The sequence below is a fragment of the Aquila chrysaetos genome, chromosome 13 (assembly GCF_900496995.4).
Source record: "Aquila chrysaetos chrysaetos chromosome 13, bAquChr1.4, whole genome shotgun sequence".
NCBI classification, from domain to species: Eukaryota; Metazoa; Chordata; class Aves; order Accipitriformes; family Accipitridae; genus Aquila; species Aquila chrysaetos.
The window spans coordinates 41,372,110-41,389,894 of NC_044016.1; the positions used below are offsets into that span (position 1 = coordinate 41,372,110).

Sequence of the window (17,785 nt, forward strand, 5' to 3'; positions counted from 1 at the left end):
GGGAGAGGCAGCAATTCACCGAGGTCGCAGGGTGAAGCCGGGAAAGCATCCAGCACGGAGAGTGTTTTATTTCCTGGCTCGGGACCGTAACCTGGCATGTACTTTGCAACTTTTATTGTCGGATCAGGGACGGGCAGCACAGCCCGGGACAGACACCGTGCCACATCCTCAGCCCCTGCATACTGAAAACCAGCGCTCCCCATCCCCATGTCACCGCGCCGTTACCCAGCCTGGCTTGACTCAGTGCCGGGAACCGGCTCGTCCCCTTCCACGACCTCCCCACCTTCGGTGACACAGGACTGATGCTAGGCTGCACCCACCCTCCTCCAAACCTGACCCCAGCAGCACCCACGTCCTTGGCTGCTATTGAGGGCTCCGCGCTGAATTAAACCCCACGTGCCCTCTCTGCCGCAGCCAAGCCTCTGATGACACACGCCCGGAGTCATCTTGAACCCAAGTGAGTCAGATGGTTTCCTGCTCGGCTGGTTCCTCCCCATCTTCACCCCCCTTCCCCGGGACGGCAGCTGAACCCTGTGCTGGAGGTGGAGCCGGGCACCTATGTCAAGGAAATCACGCCGCAGAGCATCAGTGGAGGCTGGGGACCCATCTTTGGGTGACCCAGCTGCTCCACAGCCCCACCAAAAGCCCAAGTGAACCGGGAAAACGTTCTGGTTTCCAGTTCAGGGGTCAGAGACGTCAAACTGCTCCCAGCTCCCACTGGTCCTGAGCAGCCCCAGCCGTCCTTTGAGATGCCTCCCTGCCCGTGAATCCTCTTTCTCTCCCATTTTAAACCCAGAAGGTCTCTGGAGCAGATATAAGAGGCAGCATCCCCCTCGGATGCTACTGGATAGGAAAGCCTCGCTAGTGCCAAGACCCCCCCTCAAATGCTGGGAGCATGCCACCGTGGTTGGGGAAACCGAGGCTGCATCCTCGCAGGGCTCCCCACGGCAGCTCAAATGAGAAGCTGAGAAGCAAGGGGACATGCAGTGGCTCCCCAAAGGTGCCAAGGATGGGAAAGGCCGTCCTGCAGCTGACCTTGGCGGGCTTAAGAGAAGCTGTTAAAGTTGGTTTCCAGGAATTTGCAATTGGGCGTCCCTCCCACAGCCGCAGAGGAGCCTGCGAGAGGCAGCCAGGGAGACATCAGCTAGATAAAACTAAGCCCCCTAGCAAAGGAAAAAGAAAAAAAAAAAGAGGAAAACCTGCCGCTGCCTGGGAATGGCCGCAATTGTAGGGAAATTAACTCCATCGCCAGTTTTTCCTTCTTTCGAAGGAGTGATGGGGAAGAAGAGCTGCCAGCCCGGTTATTTAGCTCATTCACCTCCCGCTCCTCCCGTCGCATGACGAGGCTGAGGTTCGGGGACCAGGAAACTCAGCGTAAGCCGGCACATCCGAAGGGAACATGGATCATCCGCAGCAAACTTTCAAGCCGGGATCTCAAAGGACGCTGCTGAGGTTAATTAAAGTTTGCACAATCCCTTGGGGGTTAGATAAGTTAGTACTGCAATCCACTTTCCAGCTGGGCAAAGCAAAGGGCAGGAGTAGTTTGGGGACGTACGTGACATCCCCCAGGTGGGCAGCAGAGCAGGTAAAGCTGCTCCATGTCAAGAATGGGAAGAAAGATCCTATTTTGGGGGCTATTTTTAAGGCCCTGATGTGGACACAAACCACAGCTGTTGGAAAGGGCACTTTCTTCCCACGGCCGAGGCCCTTTTCTGCCCGATCCAAAGCAAAAAGACGCACAACTCAAACACACCTCAGGCTACTGCCCTAAAATCTTTTCCCAAATGTAGTCTCAAATTCTGGGTAAAGCCTTTGGGTTTGATAAAAAAATAAATCACAGCTTTCTAAGAATTTCAGCCCCTACATCTCCCTGGGCTGGGGACTCCCCCCACTCCTTGCCTGGGAAGATTTATAAGCCAGGAAAAATTTTTGCATCCATGGTGGAAGCATCCAGCTCGGAAATCCAGCTGCTTGCCCCCCTTCTCCCCCCCTTCCCCTGCAGCAAAGCCAAGCTCAGTGCTCTCGCCGGAGGCTGCGCTGACCCCAGCATTGCCTTACCGGGAGGATTCACAGGAATTTGTTTAAAAATAACCCAGAGAAATCCAGTTGTGAAGGCGGCTGTTTGGGGCCGGGAGGGCAGAGCCATCTCCCACAGCAGCCAGAGCCCCGGCCAACGGCTCCTGGATATTTCGGCCCCCCACCCCCACACATCTCAGCAACCTTTTTTGTTCGGGCTTTGGAGCCCGGAAGAAAATGAAGCCGGTTCCTGAGGCTTCGCACACCCTTTTCCCGGTGGGTAACGAAGCTGAATACCTTAAACCAAAACCTTCCCTCTCCATTATTTCCAGGTCCCGATAAGGAACTCGTAAGGTGCCCGGAGCCCGAGAGGCAGAAGTCGGGCTGTGCCGCTGGCCTATTTCTGCCATCGGGTTACACAACCCCTTCCCGTGGATTTGGCTGTTGCACAACCCCGGGACACTTGCGAGTGGAGGGAGAAGCCGAGCCCGTATTTCCTACAGATCGCTTTGCGTTGGGAAGGTATTTCTATGTACTTTGTTTGGTTTTTTTTTCTTTTAATGTTCTCCCTTGTTTTACTTCCTATTTAATGCAGGCGAAGGGCCAACGTGGCAAGTTTTGTTTCTCTATCGGCGTCCCCAGCGTTACCCGATGGAGCGAGCCAGGGCTCTCTGCAGCCATGCATTTTGCATTTTGCTTTTTTTTTAAGGGGGCATTTGCAAACCCTGACCCCCCCATGCCCGGGCACTGTAACCCTGACAATAGAAACCACTGCGCGACCTCAGAACTCGGAGACGAAACCCTCTCTGACATATCCTTAGATGCCCCAAACGCTGGCGGAGGGCTGGGAGAAGAGCCTGAGCCTTCACGCAGAGTCTCCCAAGCCAGCATTATTTTCCAGGAATCATTTATTTAACAATTGCTGTTTTAGAGCCTAAGCACTGCCCTGGCCAAACAAAGGCCGGCTGCTTTCCACCAGCCACAGGAGAGCAGAATCACTTGCATTTTTCAAGTGCCTGAACTCCTGAATTACTGGTGACAAACGCTCCGTGCATCCCAACGGGACGCTTCGACTTGCGTTTGCGGTCCAGGAACAGGCTCGGGTCGTTCAGGCCCCGTAAATTAAGGGAGGGAGAAGGCAATAAGATGTTTTCCATGGCAGGCAGTGCAGGAGATGAAGCTGGGGGAGAGGGGTCCCAGCCTGGGGAAGGGGAGCCCGAGGTGCTGCATTTGCCTCCGAGCTGCGAGCGAACCCCTCCGGCATCCCCCGGCCGTGCCCCGGGCTCACCCGGCCGCGGGGGGCTTCGGCTCGTCGCCCCCCGGGGCGGGGAGGGGGGGGGTGGTTGTCCCGCCTCCGGGGGATGCTCCGCGCTCCGCGGATGCTCCGCGCCGCCGGCAGGAAGCGGCGACACGTGCTGCGGGGGGGGGGCGGCCCGGGGGTCCCGAATCCCGCGGGGCCGGCCAGCGAGGGGAACGGAGCAGGGACACGGTCGCACACACACCCACCCCGCCACCCCCCCGCCTTCCTCCTCCTCCTCCTCCTCCTCCTCCTCCTGCTCCGCGCCGCCGGCCCGCGGGGGGCGCCCGGCCACGCGGGGTCCCGCAGCCGCCCGCCGCGGCACGTACCGCACGGCGGCCCCGCCGGGGCAGCGCCCGGGCCCGCGGGGGGGACAACGGCGCCTCCCGCCCGGGCCCCCCCTCCGCTGGCCCCCGGTTCCCCTTTTTTCCTTGGCCTGGTGTGGGTTTTTTTTTTCCTTTTTCCTTCCCACCCCCTTTTTTTTTTTGCCTTTCCTTTTTTTTTCCTTCCTCCTTTCCTTTTTTCTTTTTTCCTTTTTTCTTTTTTATACTTTTGTCCCCTCGCCTTTTTTTTCTTTTTTCTTTTTCTCTTTTCTCCTTTTCTCCCTTTTCTCCTTTTTCTCCTTTTTTCCTTTCTCCCTTTTTTCCTTTTTTTTTTTCACTTTTCCCTCCCCTTCTCCTTTTTTTCCCTCCTTTTTTTTTTTTCTTCTTCCTTTCTCCCCCCCCCAAGTTTCTCCTCGCCGGCCCCCTTTTGTGCCCCCCTTCCCCCCCCCGGGCCCCCCCCCTCACCTTCTGCGCCTGGTCATGGTTGAGCTCGGTGAAGAAGTAAGCGAGCAGGTGGGAGGCGATCATCTTGCGCGGCGGGGTGCGGAGCGGAGCGGTGCGGAGCGGAGCAGAGGCGGCCCCGGAGCAGCGCGCGCCGCGGTACTCGCCCGCGACAATGTGGCTCATTGAGGAGGTTCCCCCGGCCCACGAGTGACGCGCCGCCGCGGCCGTTTCTCATTGGCCGAGCCGCGAGGGTGTGTGCCCGGCGCGGGGCTGACGCCCGCCGCTAGGAGGCGCCGCAGGGAGGGGGTGAATGAATGGGGGGGGTCAATGGGGGGTGAGTGAATGGGGGGGGTGAATGGACGGGGGGGATCAACGGGGGGGGTGAATCAATGGGGGGTGAGTGGGAAGGTGAATGAATGGTGGGGCGATGGGGGGGTGAATGAACTGGGGATGAATGGGTGATACTGGGGGGGCGATGGATGGTGGGGGTTGAACAGGATCTCGGGTGGGCATCGGGGGAGATGAGTGGGTGAACTGGGTGGGGGCTGTGGGTGCACTGGGGGGGTTGGGGGTGTACTGGGGGTGTGTGCTTGCATTGGGGATGTACTGGGGGTGTGCGTGAACTGAGGGAATGGGGCGTGTGTGCACGGGTGAGTGCACAGGGGGGTGGTGGGTTGCATGGTCTAGGAGGGGTGCACTGGGGGGGACGGATGCGTGTACTGCTGTCTGTGCGTGCACACCAGCATATGTGCACCCCCGGAGCGGGGGGGGGGGCATACAGCAGCATGTGTGTGCGTGTGTATGCACGCGCAGCCCAGCTTACACGCGTTGGCATGTGTCTGTGCACGCACCCGTCGTGGTCATCAGCGTCTGCGTGTGCCTCGGTGTCTCCCTGCAGATGCACGGGTGTGTGTGCACCGTGCTGCATGTGTGTGTGAGATCACATGCGCATTAACGTGCGCATCCCTGTGCATCCGTCAGTGTGCATCCATCAGCCCACAGCCCATGGCGGTTCTTACGCCTGCATGCATGTGTACTGCTCCCCATGCACAGGGAAGGGCTGAAAGGGGGTTCTTGGTGACCCCAAAGCTTTAGGAAGCCTCAGCCCGCGTTATCCCAGGGAAGGGCCAGAATCTGCCTCCACCGTCCTTCCTTCCTCCTTGTCTCCATCCCGGCTCCCTTCTCCTGGCTCCATCTGGGAATTCGAGGGCCGAAGCCATGCAAAGACCCGCAGCTGGGCGTTGCAAGGAGCCCTACGAGGGCCGTGGCACGTCCTGCGCCCGCCTGGCCCTCCAGAACAGCTCCTGCTGCCCGGATCCTGGCTCCCAGAAGAGCCGGTCTTAGCAGCCCTGGGGCAGGAGTTACCCAACCCGTCTGCCTGCTCCCTGCCGCGCTTTCCCAACCAGTTCTGAGCAGCTCAAACTCTTCATGGCTTTACCTTGTAATATTTCTTTCTAAGTGGTCATTTACATCATTTTTCCAAGGAATTGAAACTCCATTTCAAAGGAAAGAGAGAGGGGGAGAAGCAACCAAAATAGAGGGAGAGAAACAGAGCCGAGACAACCCCGCTGCCAGACTCCTTTTCCTGGGCGATCCAGTCCTGCCGGACCCTGCCCATCCAGCCCGAGTTTGTCCAGGGTTTCGGTTAAAGCCCCGTATCAGCAGCTGATGCTTTTTAATCTTTTTCGGTGTGCCTGCATTTCAATTCACCCTCTCATCCAGCTTTTTTTGCTAAATACCCAAATTCTCAGTGGTTAAGATGAAATTAAAGCAGCGCTTAGTCTAAAAATAGCCGGGCACATCTGTCCACCTTCCCCATCTGCTGCCTGCCCAGCTGGATGAAGGAAGCGACTGTATGTGCAAAATGAAGGGTCTGTCTCATCATTTGGTCCCACTCAGGAGCTCAGTTCACCTCTGCAAAATCAGTTTATTCAGGGAGGCATATTCCCCAACACTCAATTTATTTGCCGGATAATACCCTAGTCAAGAAAGGCAGGAGGAGCAGGTCTCCGGTCCATGCATTCCTCTAAATAGCGCTTGCTTTTAAAGTGATTTTTTATTTAAAATTAGTTTTTCTAACACGTTTTGTAATTCCTTTCACGTAATAAACCTCAAAATCTAAATCTTTTCAAGCCGTCCCTCCCAGCTGCTTCCCAGCTTCGTATGGGCTTGTAATAATCTATGGGCATTTAATGCTGCGTTCCTTAGCAAAAGGAAATGGGCTGATTGCAGGGATTGAAGTTACAACCGGCTCTAATTTCTCTAATGCGATTCTTTAAAGACGAATGACTGCGGTAATGACATCGTCGGAGCTTGAAAGGAAGGGCCGTGCCCAGCGGCCGGAGCAGGGATGGAGCATCCCTGGGACCGCCTCTGGATGCTAGCCCATGCAAGCAGGACCAACCTGACCTATAGCATAGGGCAAAGCCCCCCGAACCACTGCTGCCCGCGGGGGGTTTGGGGACCCCCAAGAGAGAGTGTGGCAAACCTGGCGAGGGTAGTATCCCTCTTTTATACTGGGGAAACTGAGGCACAGATCAGGATGGGGATAGAGGAATTGGGAACCAGACTCGGCGCATCCAATTTTTCGAGGCTGCTGTGCAGCATGGAGCAGCCAGGATGATCTCGGAGCTGGAGCTGCTCCAGCAGAGGCGTTAATTCATCTTAGATCACCTGCCCTGTGATTCATTGCTCCATCAGTGCTCTACATAGTTTCCAACAATGTTTCATTTGACACACACACACACACACACACACACACACATCCCAAATGAACCCATCGGCAGAAGAATGACACCGGTGACCATTTATTTACTTTGCCTGGTCACCCAACGCACCGGAAACCTTGAACTCGGCCGGACCCAACCCTTTCACGGGGCTGGGAATAGAAAACCGGTCCGAGAACTTTTCTTTCTTCGGCAGCTGTGGGATGGAGCGCGTGACCTTGGGGCTGAGCTGGGCGAAACAGCCTTTCCCCAGCTCTGTGGCGAGGGACAAGGTTCGCCCATCCCAAATCGCTCCGCAAAGGTGGAAGGAGAGGGGAGGATTGTGCTCTGTCTGTGCTGGGGGGGCTGGGGGGGGAGTCTGTCCGTCCATCCGTCCTACTGCTGCTCCTCTGCAGATGCTCATAACCCCAGAGTTGACTTCCAACCCACCCATCCTAAAACATCCAGCTGCATCCCAAGGCCATCCTCCCCTGAGCAGCCAGCCCTCCCCAAAACAGCCGGAGGGATTCGCTGTGGGTCAGGCGGGGACTGGGAAATGGGGTGCCCTCAGGCTGGGGGCAGCCTGCCTTCTGCAGCCCAGCCTTCCCACCCCGCACAACCAGGCTAATCTCTGTTACACAGACGGAAAAGGGGAGATTAAATTAGATTAGATGTAGCCACCTAATTTTAGCTTCCTCACATGTTACAGGCGCCCTGCTCTGGCTCTTGCCTTGCTCTCCTCAAACCCTTCACTCCCCCCCCCCAAAGCCATAGGGCCACCAGCCAGGACAGGAGGAACCAAATGGGGTTTGGCCGGGAAGTGTTACCCAGCGGCGGGTACAAGCGTGTGATGTGCGGGTGGGCTCTGGAGGTCGCTGGACCTCTGCTGCGAGGGGACCGGTGGTGATGGCCATCCTCCACTGGTGATGGCCATCTTTCACTGGTGACAGCCATCCTCTGCTGGTGATGGCCATCCTCAACCTTGGGAGCATCTCCATGCCCAGGAGGATTTTTCTAGTGAGAGCCTCAGCAGGGGCAAATCCAGTTTGCCCCATCCACACCAAGCTTCTGCTGCTGCCTGTCCCTCTGCCTCCTGCTGAATTACTGTGACATGAGGTTGACGTTTGCTTTCCACTGCCTGCCCTGACCTCCCTTGTGGCAGCGCCGGCCATAAGCTCTCAGCTTATCCAGCTGCCAGGGAGTCTGCCAGCTCCATTGAACATCTCTTGATCCAAGGGGACATCGGATCTCCCATGGGACCAGCCCAGAGTCCCCCAGGATCAGCCCCATGATGCAACAGGGAGAGGAGACATCTGAGCCCTTTGCATTTCCATGAGCAATTTCCACCATCCTCAAAGACCCCAAAGCAAGGTCCCCAAACCCCAGAAGGGATGTTGGAGCTGGCAGGAGCCCTGGCAGGATGGATGGTGTCCCCAAAAGCTGGCATGGCCAAACTCAGGGAGAGCTGGGGCGGGTCCCAGGGCTGGCAAGGGCTGTGTCGGGCACTGTGTGAGCCTGGCACACCTCTGAGGTCAAAAGTCCCAGCCAGGACACAGGACCTTGAGTCACACCGCCCTGGGATGAATAACTCCTGCGTGTGGCACTTTCTCAATCACAGCGGAAAGAGGAGGTTTCTCCAGCATCCCCCAGGCGCTTTCCCAGCTGCCAGCAGCGGCAGAGCTGGGTCACCACCACATGCCACGGCATGGGGCAAGCGCACGTCCCCGGTGCCACCAAACCAGAGCTGGGGCACGAGCAGGGTGAGCAGCAGCAGGCAGGCTGCTGAGAGAGCAGGCAGCAACAGGCAGGGGGATGCTCAGTGCCCTCGCCTCCTCCGTGGGACCCCCTGTGCTTCCTCCCAGAGCTCTGGGTGGGAGCAAGCCCAAGGGATTTGCAGCCCATGCTAAGCATGTGGATACCGTTTCTATTTCCAATCCAAAGAGTTTGGATGCTCAGAAGGTCCCCTGATTTTTCCCTCACTACACCAGGCTCCCAGAGCTGGGTCTCAGGGGTCCCATCCCGGAGCGTGCCGGCAGTGGGATAACCCTGCCATCACCCCGAGATGCCCCTGTGCCACGGCCGCATCCAGCCCAGGCTGGGCGCAGGGTCAGTCCTTGAGCCCCACCTGGCAGAAGCTGGGAGTGTGCGGGAAGTCTCTGGCTCTGCTGGGAAGCTGGAGGGAAGGGCCGCCGAGGCGGCAGTCTGGCAGCAGCTGGAGGTGAAGCAGCAAGCTGAAGGCTTGGGGGAAGCCCAGGGACTGAGCTGGGGTCAAATCCCAAATGCAAACCCCACCCTGGGATCTCCGCCTGTGTCGATTCCTGCGAAATCCTTCCCAGCCAGCACTGACGATTGGAGGAAATAACCTGAAACTTAGTGTTGGGTGCATGGCTTCGGCAGGATCCCACCCCTTAGCCCTGCTGGGAAAGCCATCGCACAGGCAGGGACCAGCGTCCACGTCACCACGGCAAAGCCATGCACGGATGGATGCACCTTTCAACCCATCCTCGGTGTTTGGGTGAGATGCTGGCAGAGCCAGCGAGGGAGCAAGGAGCTGGGCAGCCTCTTAAAACCTGGAGCACAAGAGGGGACCCCCATCCCACAGCTGAGGGGCTCCTGCTCTCCCAGCCTTGCCCACTGCTCGGGTGAAATGGGGAGAGGTTGGAAATGAAACGTAGTGCTTTTTTTTTTTTTGCATTTTCCAGCGAAGATGGTTTCGAAACAGCAAACAGCTGCTGAGGCACAGGGGAAAACGTTTTTTCCAGAGAAACTTCCTAAATGCTGTTGGCAGAGAAATTGCCGGGCAGTCCCATGCTGAGTACAGATGCCCAGCACCCTGCTAGGGAAATGCTGCTGCTCCCTCAGCCACTTCTGGGGCGAGAAGACCAATCCCTAACCCCATCCCGCATCCTGGCCAGCTCTCTCCAGGATGCAGGAGCAGAGCCGGGCTCTCCCCTGGACCCTTGCTCACCCACAAGCAGCATCTCACATCTCTCCCCTGCAGGGAGGACCATGTCTCAAAGCCCCCGCTCATGTATTTTTTCTTCAATTCACTCCACCGGGCAGAAAAACACCCCGAACATAACATCCTGCCTTGCTTCCACATCACCCTGCTTGGCTTGGGGCCAGAGGTTTGGGAAACAGCTCTCCCACACCATTCCATTAATTATTTCACCAGCATCCATCTCATGATCCCCTGCCACCCACAGTTACTCCCTTTCCGACAAGCAGCAGCTGGATGGATTGGCCTCGCATCCCTTTGCACCAGGGCCATCACAGTTCCTTAGCCAGGCACAAGGAGACAAAAAAAACCCAAATCCCAAATCCAGGGAGAAAATCCCCTTACCTGGGTGAAGGCCTTGCTGTCCATCCCGTCTGCCGCGTGCTCGGATGTCATCCTTACAGCAGCCGAGGTGGTTTGCTGGGATTGGGACCTTGTGCCCCGTAGCGAGGCGGGACCGGGAGAGCTTTATCATCTCTGATCCCCGTGGAGGAAGGTCCTGCGCATCAGCCCTGAGGTCATTGGCTGGGCACTACAGAGATAAATATGGGATTTTAGGGGCACTGGTGTAATCCCGGAGCTGTGGGATGAGCATGATGGAGCTGTCTGGGATGTGATGCTTAATGCGCGGTGCTGGTGGGTTTGGGTTCCTCTTGTCCCACACCACACACCATCACCCTTGCTGACCCCCCCAGCGGAGCATCCCTCCATGCCGTACCCCTTTGCACATCAATAAATAATGGCCAGATCCTGGACCAGCCCATGGGTGACCCCATGATGCCCCGTCCCCGTTGAGGAGGTGACTTGGCTTCCTTGTCCCCAGCCCAAATTTCAGTGCAGACAGTTTTACTGACAAATCCTCTCTCCTTTTTCCTGCGGAAGGAAAATCAAATGGGAAAATTAATGCCGGGGCGGGATGGATGTGTTTGCAAGGCGGCATTTGCAGGGGCTGGAAGCTCCAAACTGTGCCAGGTCTGTATGGCCCCAATCCTGGTAACACCCACGGACACCAGATATCATGCGTGCGCATGTGTGTGTCTTGCATATGCGTGTGCACGTGGGGCAGGGACATGTGGCTGCCCACATGGCTCTTACCCGGCAAAGTGCTTAATCAGGATCTGCAGGCATCTGGCACAGCAGCAGTGGCTCTCCCACTTATGCAGAGCTTTGGGGGCCCTGGAGAACCCCAAAAAAACCCAGATGGGGGTAGAAAGAGGAGGGGAAGAGCTGCTGCTGTGGGCTGGCAGCCTCCCTGGACCTGTGGCTTGGTGGCTCTGTCCCTATGTGACCGTGGGCGCATGAGTCCCCTCTCCCCGCTGCCAGAGAGGAGCTGCCAAGCAAAGAGGTTTAAGGTTGATGCACTTATTAATTCTATCAGATGGAGATTATCCAGCTCGGAGGGCCGGGCAGCACCGACAATCGGCGCCGGCACGGTTATCCAGGACAGGCAAGGCAGAAATTGCTGTCAGAGAGGAGGGCAACAGAGCTGCAGCCCCACATTTCCCTGTTGCAGGTGGCTGGGCCATGACGGGGGCTCGAGAGAAGGGGCAAGGCTTGTTTCTGGGGGAAGCATGCTCCCCCCTGGGCTCAGGCACCACCTGGATGTGCTGAAGGTTAAACCCACCCCTAAATCTTAGTCTGGCCTCTAAGCTGGACACCTTCCCTTTGCAAGGTGCTGCGCTGGTTGGGGAGAACGAGGTAGAGCCTGAGCCCCAGCCCCGGCCCCAGCCCCAGCCCCAGCCCATCCCTGGCCTCATCCTGGTCCCTGTCCCTATCCTGTCCCTGTCCCTATCCCATCCCCATCCCTGCCTTGGTCCCTGTCCCCATCTCATCCCCATCCCCAGGGCACGTGGCCAACGGTGACAGCCCAGGACTAATCCAGATCCCAGGACAGTTGCTGGGGGCCGGCGGCAGCCAGAACCCAACCGCGGGCGCACTCACAGCCGCGCCGGCTGCGATGGCAGCCGTGCCGTGAGCCACCTGCCACCTGCCTTGTGCCGGGGTAGGGAGGTTGGCACTGCCTTTGGCTGATGGAAACTTTTTATCTCCAAAAATTCCTCTGCGCTTGGACAGGGAAAACTCCAGCTGCTCCAGGCTGGGATCCTCCCTCCGCCGGCTTTTACAAAAAGACTTCTTCAAGCCGGGAAGGACAGAGCCACCTTTGTTCCATCCCCGCTCCTATTGCTGCCGGCGCAGAGGAAATGTCACCAAGCCCTCAGCGCTGGCGGCTTTACAATCCACCTCCTGGCATGTCGGCACTGGGAATCTCCAGGAAAGGGAAAATAAAATGAACTGTGAGCATTGGGCGATGGGAGATGTGCCGGGGAGTAAGTGGGGCTGGGGAGGTGGGGGGGCCAGGGATATCGCTGGGTGTTCTGGCAGGTATTTGTTCCCCCCCTCGCCAGTCCCAGCAGGACTTTAATTATTATTTTTATTTAACCAAGCCAGGATTGTTTCATCTCCCAATGTAATTAAGGGTCAGGTTGATGGGAGCCAAGTGATGCTGACCCCCATCGCCCAGCCGTTCCCACCCCGCTCACACTGTCCCTGCCGAAATCCTCATTGCAGCGGGCGCCGGACCCGGCCGATAAACCCCTTTATTGTCCCTCCTGCCTCATGTATAATTCAGCACATGGAGGAGGCGAGACCTGCCCCTTCCCAGTGTGGGACTCCCCCAGGGACCTCGGTGCGTGGCCGGGGACCATCTCCACCTTCCCAGCACGGCATTTTCATTCACCTCCTGCTTTTAATTAAACCTTTTTATAAAGAGGCGACGGAGGAGCAGCTGGCCGGGATGCGGGCAGGACGTCGACGCCCCCTGGGATCCCCCCTGGCCTCCAAGGCATCGTGCCTGGAACCCACCCAGCTGCAACTCCCACAGTGTCAACACCACGGCTGGGTGCGAAAGCAGCCTCTGGACTTTCCCTCACAAATACACCTTCAAATTTCCAGCTCAAACAGCCAGGTGAGCCGGGAAAACTCGGCCGAGACAGAGGTCTCTGCCTCCCGCCGGCGCACAGTGATATTTTGCTAAGATAAGGCATTCAGGAGGCACAGATACCAATATCGCCAGCAGCATTGATGGGATCAGGAGAGATGATTTTATGGCTTTAATGGCAGGATAAAAGGTTTTAAGGAGGCCTCGCTGGCCATATGGCAACCCATGCTCCCCCGTTTCCCATGCTGGCGGCTGCGAGCCTTGTCCCCAGGCACCCGGTACCCACTGGAAGCAGAACGGGTGGTCCCAATGCCAAGCCAGGCTTGACCCCTGGCGAGCTCGGGGACCAGAATCTGCCAAGTCAGCAGCTGCCCGGTGAGGATTCCCGGCTGCAAATGATGCCACGAATTCCTGGGTGCAGCTACCTGGGAGAGCGGGTGTCTCGGGACACATTTGATGGCAAGAGGAGGAGGAGGGAGAGGTGGAAATGCCGGCCACAGCTCCTGCATCCTCTGCCACGGCCGGAGGTGATGCCACCGCCCAATAAAGCACCTCAAAGCGTTTTATTAAGGCGCTCCCCACATGTGGCCAGGAGCCAGCCCGCAGCCCATCTCGGGCACTCATGGACAGCACGGAGTCGGCACAAGGCCGGCGGCTCCGGCAGGGACCGGCTGTTTCCGAGACGTTTGGGGCCGCGCCAAGAAAGATTGGGCTCAGTCACATGTCAACAGCTGCCCTGCGCCAGTATCCGGCCACGTCGCAGCCCTGGCACCAACCCTCTTCCCTGACCTTCCCAGCACAGACCCCGCTGCAGTAATTAGAAACCGCTGGGTAATTTTTCCAGTCTCGTGATAACAGCAAATGTCAGATCCCAACAGACCATCAGCATTGCTGGCCCGGCGGGATGGGGTGAATTCGATGGGATGGAGGCACCCAGCTTTGGGGAGCATCCCAGGGGTGGCAGCCAGTGCCGGGGCTTTGGGACCCACGGCCGGGTCTTGCTCCAGCCACGCTTAGAGCAGGGAAAATGAAAGGGATACCTGGGGACGTGTGAGCCTGAAGGGTTGGAAAACCGCCTCGGTCCAAAGAGTTCCCAATGGGCCAACCACCCCCGGGCTGCCGGGATGCTGTTTTCCGGGAATTCAGCCCTGAATGCTTCCAAGCTCCCACCCCTGCCAGGAGCTGCACAGAGGATGCTTGGCCTGCAGCAAAGCAGGCTGCGACCCTGGGGGGGCAGAAACTGGGGAGAAACCCCCAAAACTCAGAAATCCTGGGTATGCCCTAAGCCCGGGTTGGGGCAACTCAAGCCGTTATCCGAACCCGCTGGAGAGGCTTCGCTGCTGGAGGAGCTCTTCCCTTTCCCTCACCGGCCTTTCACCACTGCTCTCCCCTGGCTCACGCCGGCTCCGTGAGGCTGCTGCTATTTTCAGCGGGCTGCGTCCGGCCGCACTCGTTGCGCATCGGGCGGCAGAAGCAGAAAATGGAGTGGAGGGGCCAAAAATAAACTGTCTGACTTTGCAGCATCCCCAACCGCTGCAGATGCTCCTCTGCGCTTGCTGTGAGCAAGGGCTGATCACTCTGAGCCCTAATAACCCTGACCTCAAATAATTGTGACCCCTAAAAACATGGTCCCTAATAACCATGACTCCAAATAATTGTGACGCCTAAAAAACACAACCCCTAAAAAACATGAGCCCTAAAACCACAGTCCCTAATAACCATGATCTCTAATAACTGTGACCCCTAACAACCGTGACCCCTAATAACTGTGACCCCTAAAAAACATGACCCCTAAAAACATGGCCCCTGATAACTGTGACCCCTAATACCTGTGACCCCTAAAAAACATGACCCCTAATAACTGTGACCCCTAAAAACCATGGTCCCTAGTAACTGTGACCCCTAATAACCCTGACTCCTAATAATTTAGCCCCCCAGATCTGCTCGCTTCCCACCAGGGCAAGACCCCTGGAAATCCCATTTGCACAAGCAACCCCCAAACCCCTCTGTCACCCACCCCTGCCACACCTCCCCCACTTCCCATTTTTCCCTCGATTTTTAATCCACAAACATCTAAACTGGGGCAATTTTCCCAACTATAAAACAAGGGGAAAGGAGCAAACCCCGGCTGCTGGAAGGCAGAGGATTTCAGCAGCCCTAATTCCCCCCTTGGATGCTGCCACTTTCGAATAAAAGTGAGTGGGTGTGCACAGACATTTTTTTGGGGGGTGTCTTTAAACCCACTTGCCCTCGGATTAATTTGTAAGATCCACTCCCCCCCTGTGATCTGGACAGTAATAATGTGATTATCCGGATCCGGCTGCAGGACAGGGAAGCTCATTATGGAGCTTTAAATAGGAAAAAATTGGGTTTTCTGAGGTTCTAATAAAAGCTCGTTTGCCTTCCAGGTGTCTCCAAGCTCATTTTGGGGCTCATTTGGGGGTTTCTTTGCAATTTGCTCCTCCAGCTCCAGTCTCCCTCCGGGTGAGGAACAAAATGGCAGGACTCCGCTGCAGCCCAGGGATGGTTTTCAGCCCCCCCACGTGCTTTCAGGTTTGGGGAAGCTGAGGCACAGCGGCTGCAGCCCCACACAGGGAAACATGTCTGTCCCCCCCACACACCCCACGGAGCACCCGCTCCCTAAACCCCCCCAGAAAAGCGGGGCGAGCTGCCTTGGGGGGGCTTTTCTCCTCAAAAGCACCAGAGGGGAGGATGGACAGTGTTTCGGGAGGGGGAAAACCGTCCCGGGAATAGGGCTGGGATGAGGTTGCCCCCACAGCGAATAAGCCAGGGTGACCTTTGGCCTCGGTTTTTGGTGGGCAAGAGGGGAATTTTCCTCTTTTTTCCGGCCACCCTGAGGTTTCCAGCATCGCAGGGACTAACACTGCCATCTACCGAAACAGCTCCCGCCATTATTAAACTCCTCATATTTTTATTTTCCCCACCCAAAAGAGTTTCCCACCTTTTTAGGGACACACGAAGCCTCCCAAACAAACCCCTCGTTCCCCCTGTGGAGCAATGCCAGCTGCCCATCCCCAGGGCGTCAGGCCTTATCCATCGTCCCCCCTCCCATAAGGGTCCCCCCTGTGCTCCTGGGAATATTTTTGGGTCCCTTTTCGGGTCAAGGCTTTGTGGCCACCGGCTTTAGGGGCTCAACTGCTGAGTGGGGAAACTGAGGCACAGCCTGAGCCCCATCCCATCCCTGCACCCACCCCGCTCGTTGGGCTGGGCTGGGCCCCACCTGCAGCTCGTTGGGCTCCCAGGGTATTTAAAGGCCTTTTTTAATTATTTGCTCCTTTTTGGAGGTAGCACAGGTGGGGTGAGGTTGTGCTGCAGGATTTGTCTGCTTTCCTGGGTATGGGGGAGGCCAGTGGAACTGGGGGGCATCCAGTGGGTGTCCTGTTACCCACCCCAGCCCCCGAGGTGCTGGAGGGGGTGCTGAGCCAACGTTACGGCCCCCTGCCCCGCGCCGCTGCCATCGCTCGCCTGCGCAAGCAACCGGCCGGGGGCTACCAGCCAGCTGGGGACCTGGCAGAGGTGCTGGAGCGACGGCAGGCGGCCAACGCCAAGGAGCGTGAGAGGGTGAGGGGATACCCCCCCCCCAAAAAAAAACCCTCTGCATCCCCCAAAAACCAAATCCCAGGGGGCTGCAAGCAATGTCCCATCATGGTGGCACCCAGGGCCACCCCAGGGCTGCTCTGGTTGGGGGACACCCAGCAGCATTGCCCTGAGGTGCTTTGCGGGGGGCCTGGTTTAATCCTGGGGATCTTAGTTTAATCCTGGGGGGCCTGGTTTAATCCTAGGAGGACCCCAGTTTAATCCTGGGGTCCCTCCGCTGTGGATCCCCGTGGGGTGTAACTCGATTTATTTCCTCCTGGCAGATTAAAAACCTGAACAGCGGCTTCTCGAAGCTGAAGACCATTGTGCCCCTCATCCCCCGCGACCGCAAGCCCAGCAAAGTTGACACCCTGAAAGCCGCCGCCGAATACATCCGCCTGCTGCGCCTGGTTTTGGAAGAAACGGGGGGCTTTGAGGTACTGGGGGGGGGAATCACCCCAAAATAGAGACCCTGCATCCTAAACCCCCCTCCAGGACGTGTGTGGGTTTGGGGGTGCCTGATAGGGATTTTCTTGTTCGGCATTTTCCATGTTGCAATTGATTTAAAAATTTTAAAATGGAATTATTATTCTGGGGGGGGTGGGGGGAGTTCCTCAGAGCAGAAGCTGGGGGGTGGGAAACCTCAGTTTCAATGTTTTTTTAATTGCCCTTTTTCTGCCTTCTCCCTCATTTTCCCAGCGGCAGGACACGGGTGCTGAGCAGGAGCTGGGTGACAGCGGGCGGATGCCCCTGGGGGGGGACCCTGGGAACTGGCCTGGCAGTGCCCCCCCCTGCCCCTGGGGTCCCCCCATCCTGCCCGCCTGCCTGGGGCCACCACAGGAGAGTGGGGGGCTGGTGAGTTGGGGGGTCAGCCCCGGCCAAGGGCGATGGGGTTGGGTGCACCCTGGGGGGGGGACAGGACACCCATAGAGGTGGTGGGGGTATGGGGCACCCATGGGGTGGGTGGGGGGCACCCATGGCCCTTGCAGGGAGCTCCCACCCATGGGCTCAGGGTTTTGGGGAGCCTCTGGTTTATGTTGACATAAATGGGGGTTGCTTCAAATCAGCTTTTACCCCCCCAAAATATTCCAAAGGAGGAAAAAAATCTTTTTTCTTTTTTCTTTTTTCTGAAGGTTTTTCCAGCCGACCCCTGAAGAGCCGGGGTGTCCCCGAGACCCGCGGGGGACCCAGTGTCACCCCCAAATTCCCTGCTTGAGCACCAAATTCTGGGGCCATGGTTCCTGTCCCAGGGCAGGCTCCAGCCCCACAGCACCCCAACCTGCCCTGTCCCCAAAATGGGGGGGTACAGGGGGTACATCCCCCCTAAAATGCAGTGGGGAGGTGAGAGCAGTAATTAATTGTAATGACGAGGCAATTAGCAATTGGTGCTGCCCCTTCCCTGCCGGGTACCGGTGTATTTCGCGTGACTTCCCATTAACATCTCGTAATAAAATGGCTTTTTTCCGG

The 17,785-nt window shown here is 57.4% G+C and overlaps 2 protein-coding genes across 7 annotated transcripts in view; one reads left to right on the forward strand and one right to left on the reverse strand.

The window, feature by feature from the left end:
* The window catches only part of HK2 (hexokinase 2), a 33,412-nt gene extending 23,154 nt beyond the window's left edge, over nucleotides 1-10,258 (reverse strand). The window contains exon 1 of one of the 3 annotated variants that reach the window (XM_030034736.2): nucleotides 10,129-10,258. In XM_030034736.2, the coding sequence (XP_029890596.1) occupies nucleotides 10,129-10,179 (51 nt within the window). In that variant the 5' untranslated portion in view covers nucleotides 10,180-10,258. Of the gene's footprint in view, nucleotides 1-4,101; nucleotides 4,291-10,128 lie in introns of those variants that run through there. The other 2 variants (XM_030034737.2, XM_030034735.2) reach the window with 2 other exon arrangements.
* On the forward strand, nucleotides 968-17,757 carry FIGLA (folliculogenesis specific bHLH transcription factor). Of its 4 annotated transcripts, XM_041128368.1 has the most exons (7): nucleotides 968-1,452; nucleotides 2,349-2,538; nucleotides 12,552-14,916; nucleotides 15,130-16,303; nucleotides 16,603-16,755; nucleotides 17,018-17,173; nucleotides 17,452-17,757. In XM_041128368.1, exons 4-7 carry the CDS (start codon nucleotides 16,079-16,081, stop codon nucleotides 17,470-17,472), a joined length of 555 nt encoding a protein of 184 aa, XP_040984302.1. In that variant the 5' UTR covers nucleotides 968-1,452; nucleotides 2,349-2,538; nucleotides 12,552-14,916; nucleotides 15,130-16,078; the 3' UTR covers nucleotides 17,473-17,757. The 4 variants fall into 4 exon arrangements, with proteins under 4 accessions (XP_040984302.1, XP_040984303.1, XP_029890650.1 ...); XM_041128369.1 differs by lacking the exon at nucleotides 17,018-17,173 and having other exon boundaries at nucleotides 12,552-12,748; nucleotides 15,130-15,264; XM_030034790.1 differs by lacking the exon at nucleotides 12,552-14,916.
* The last annotated feature ends 28 nt before the right edge of the window (nucleotides 17,758-17,785 follow it).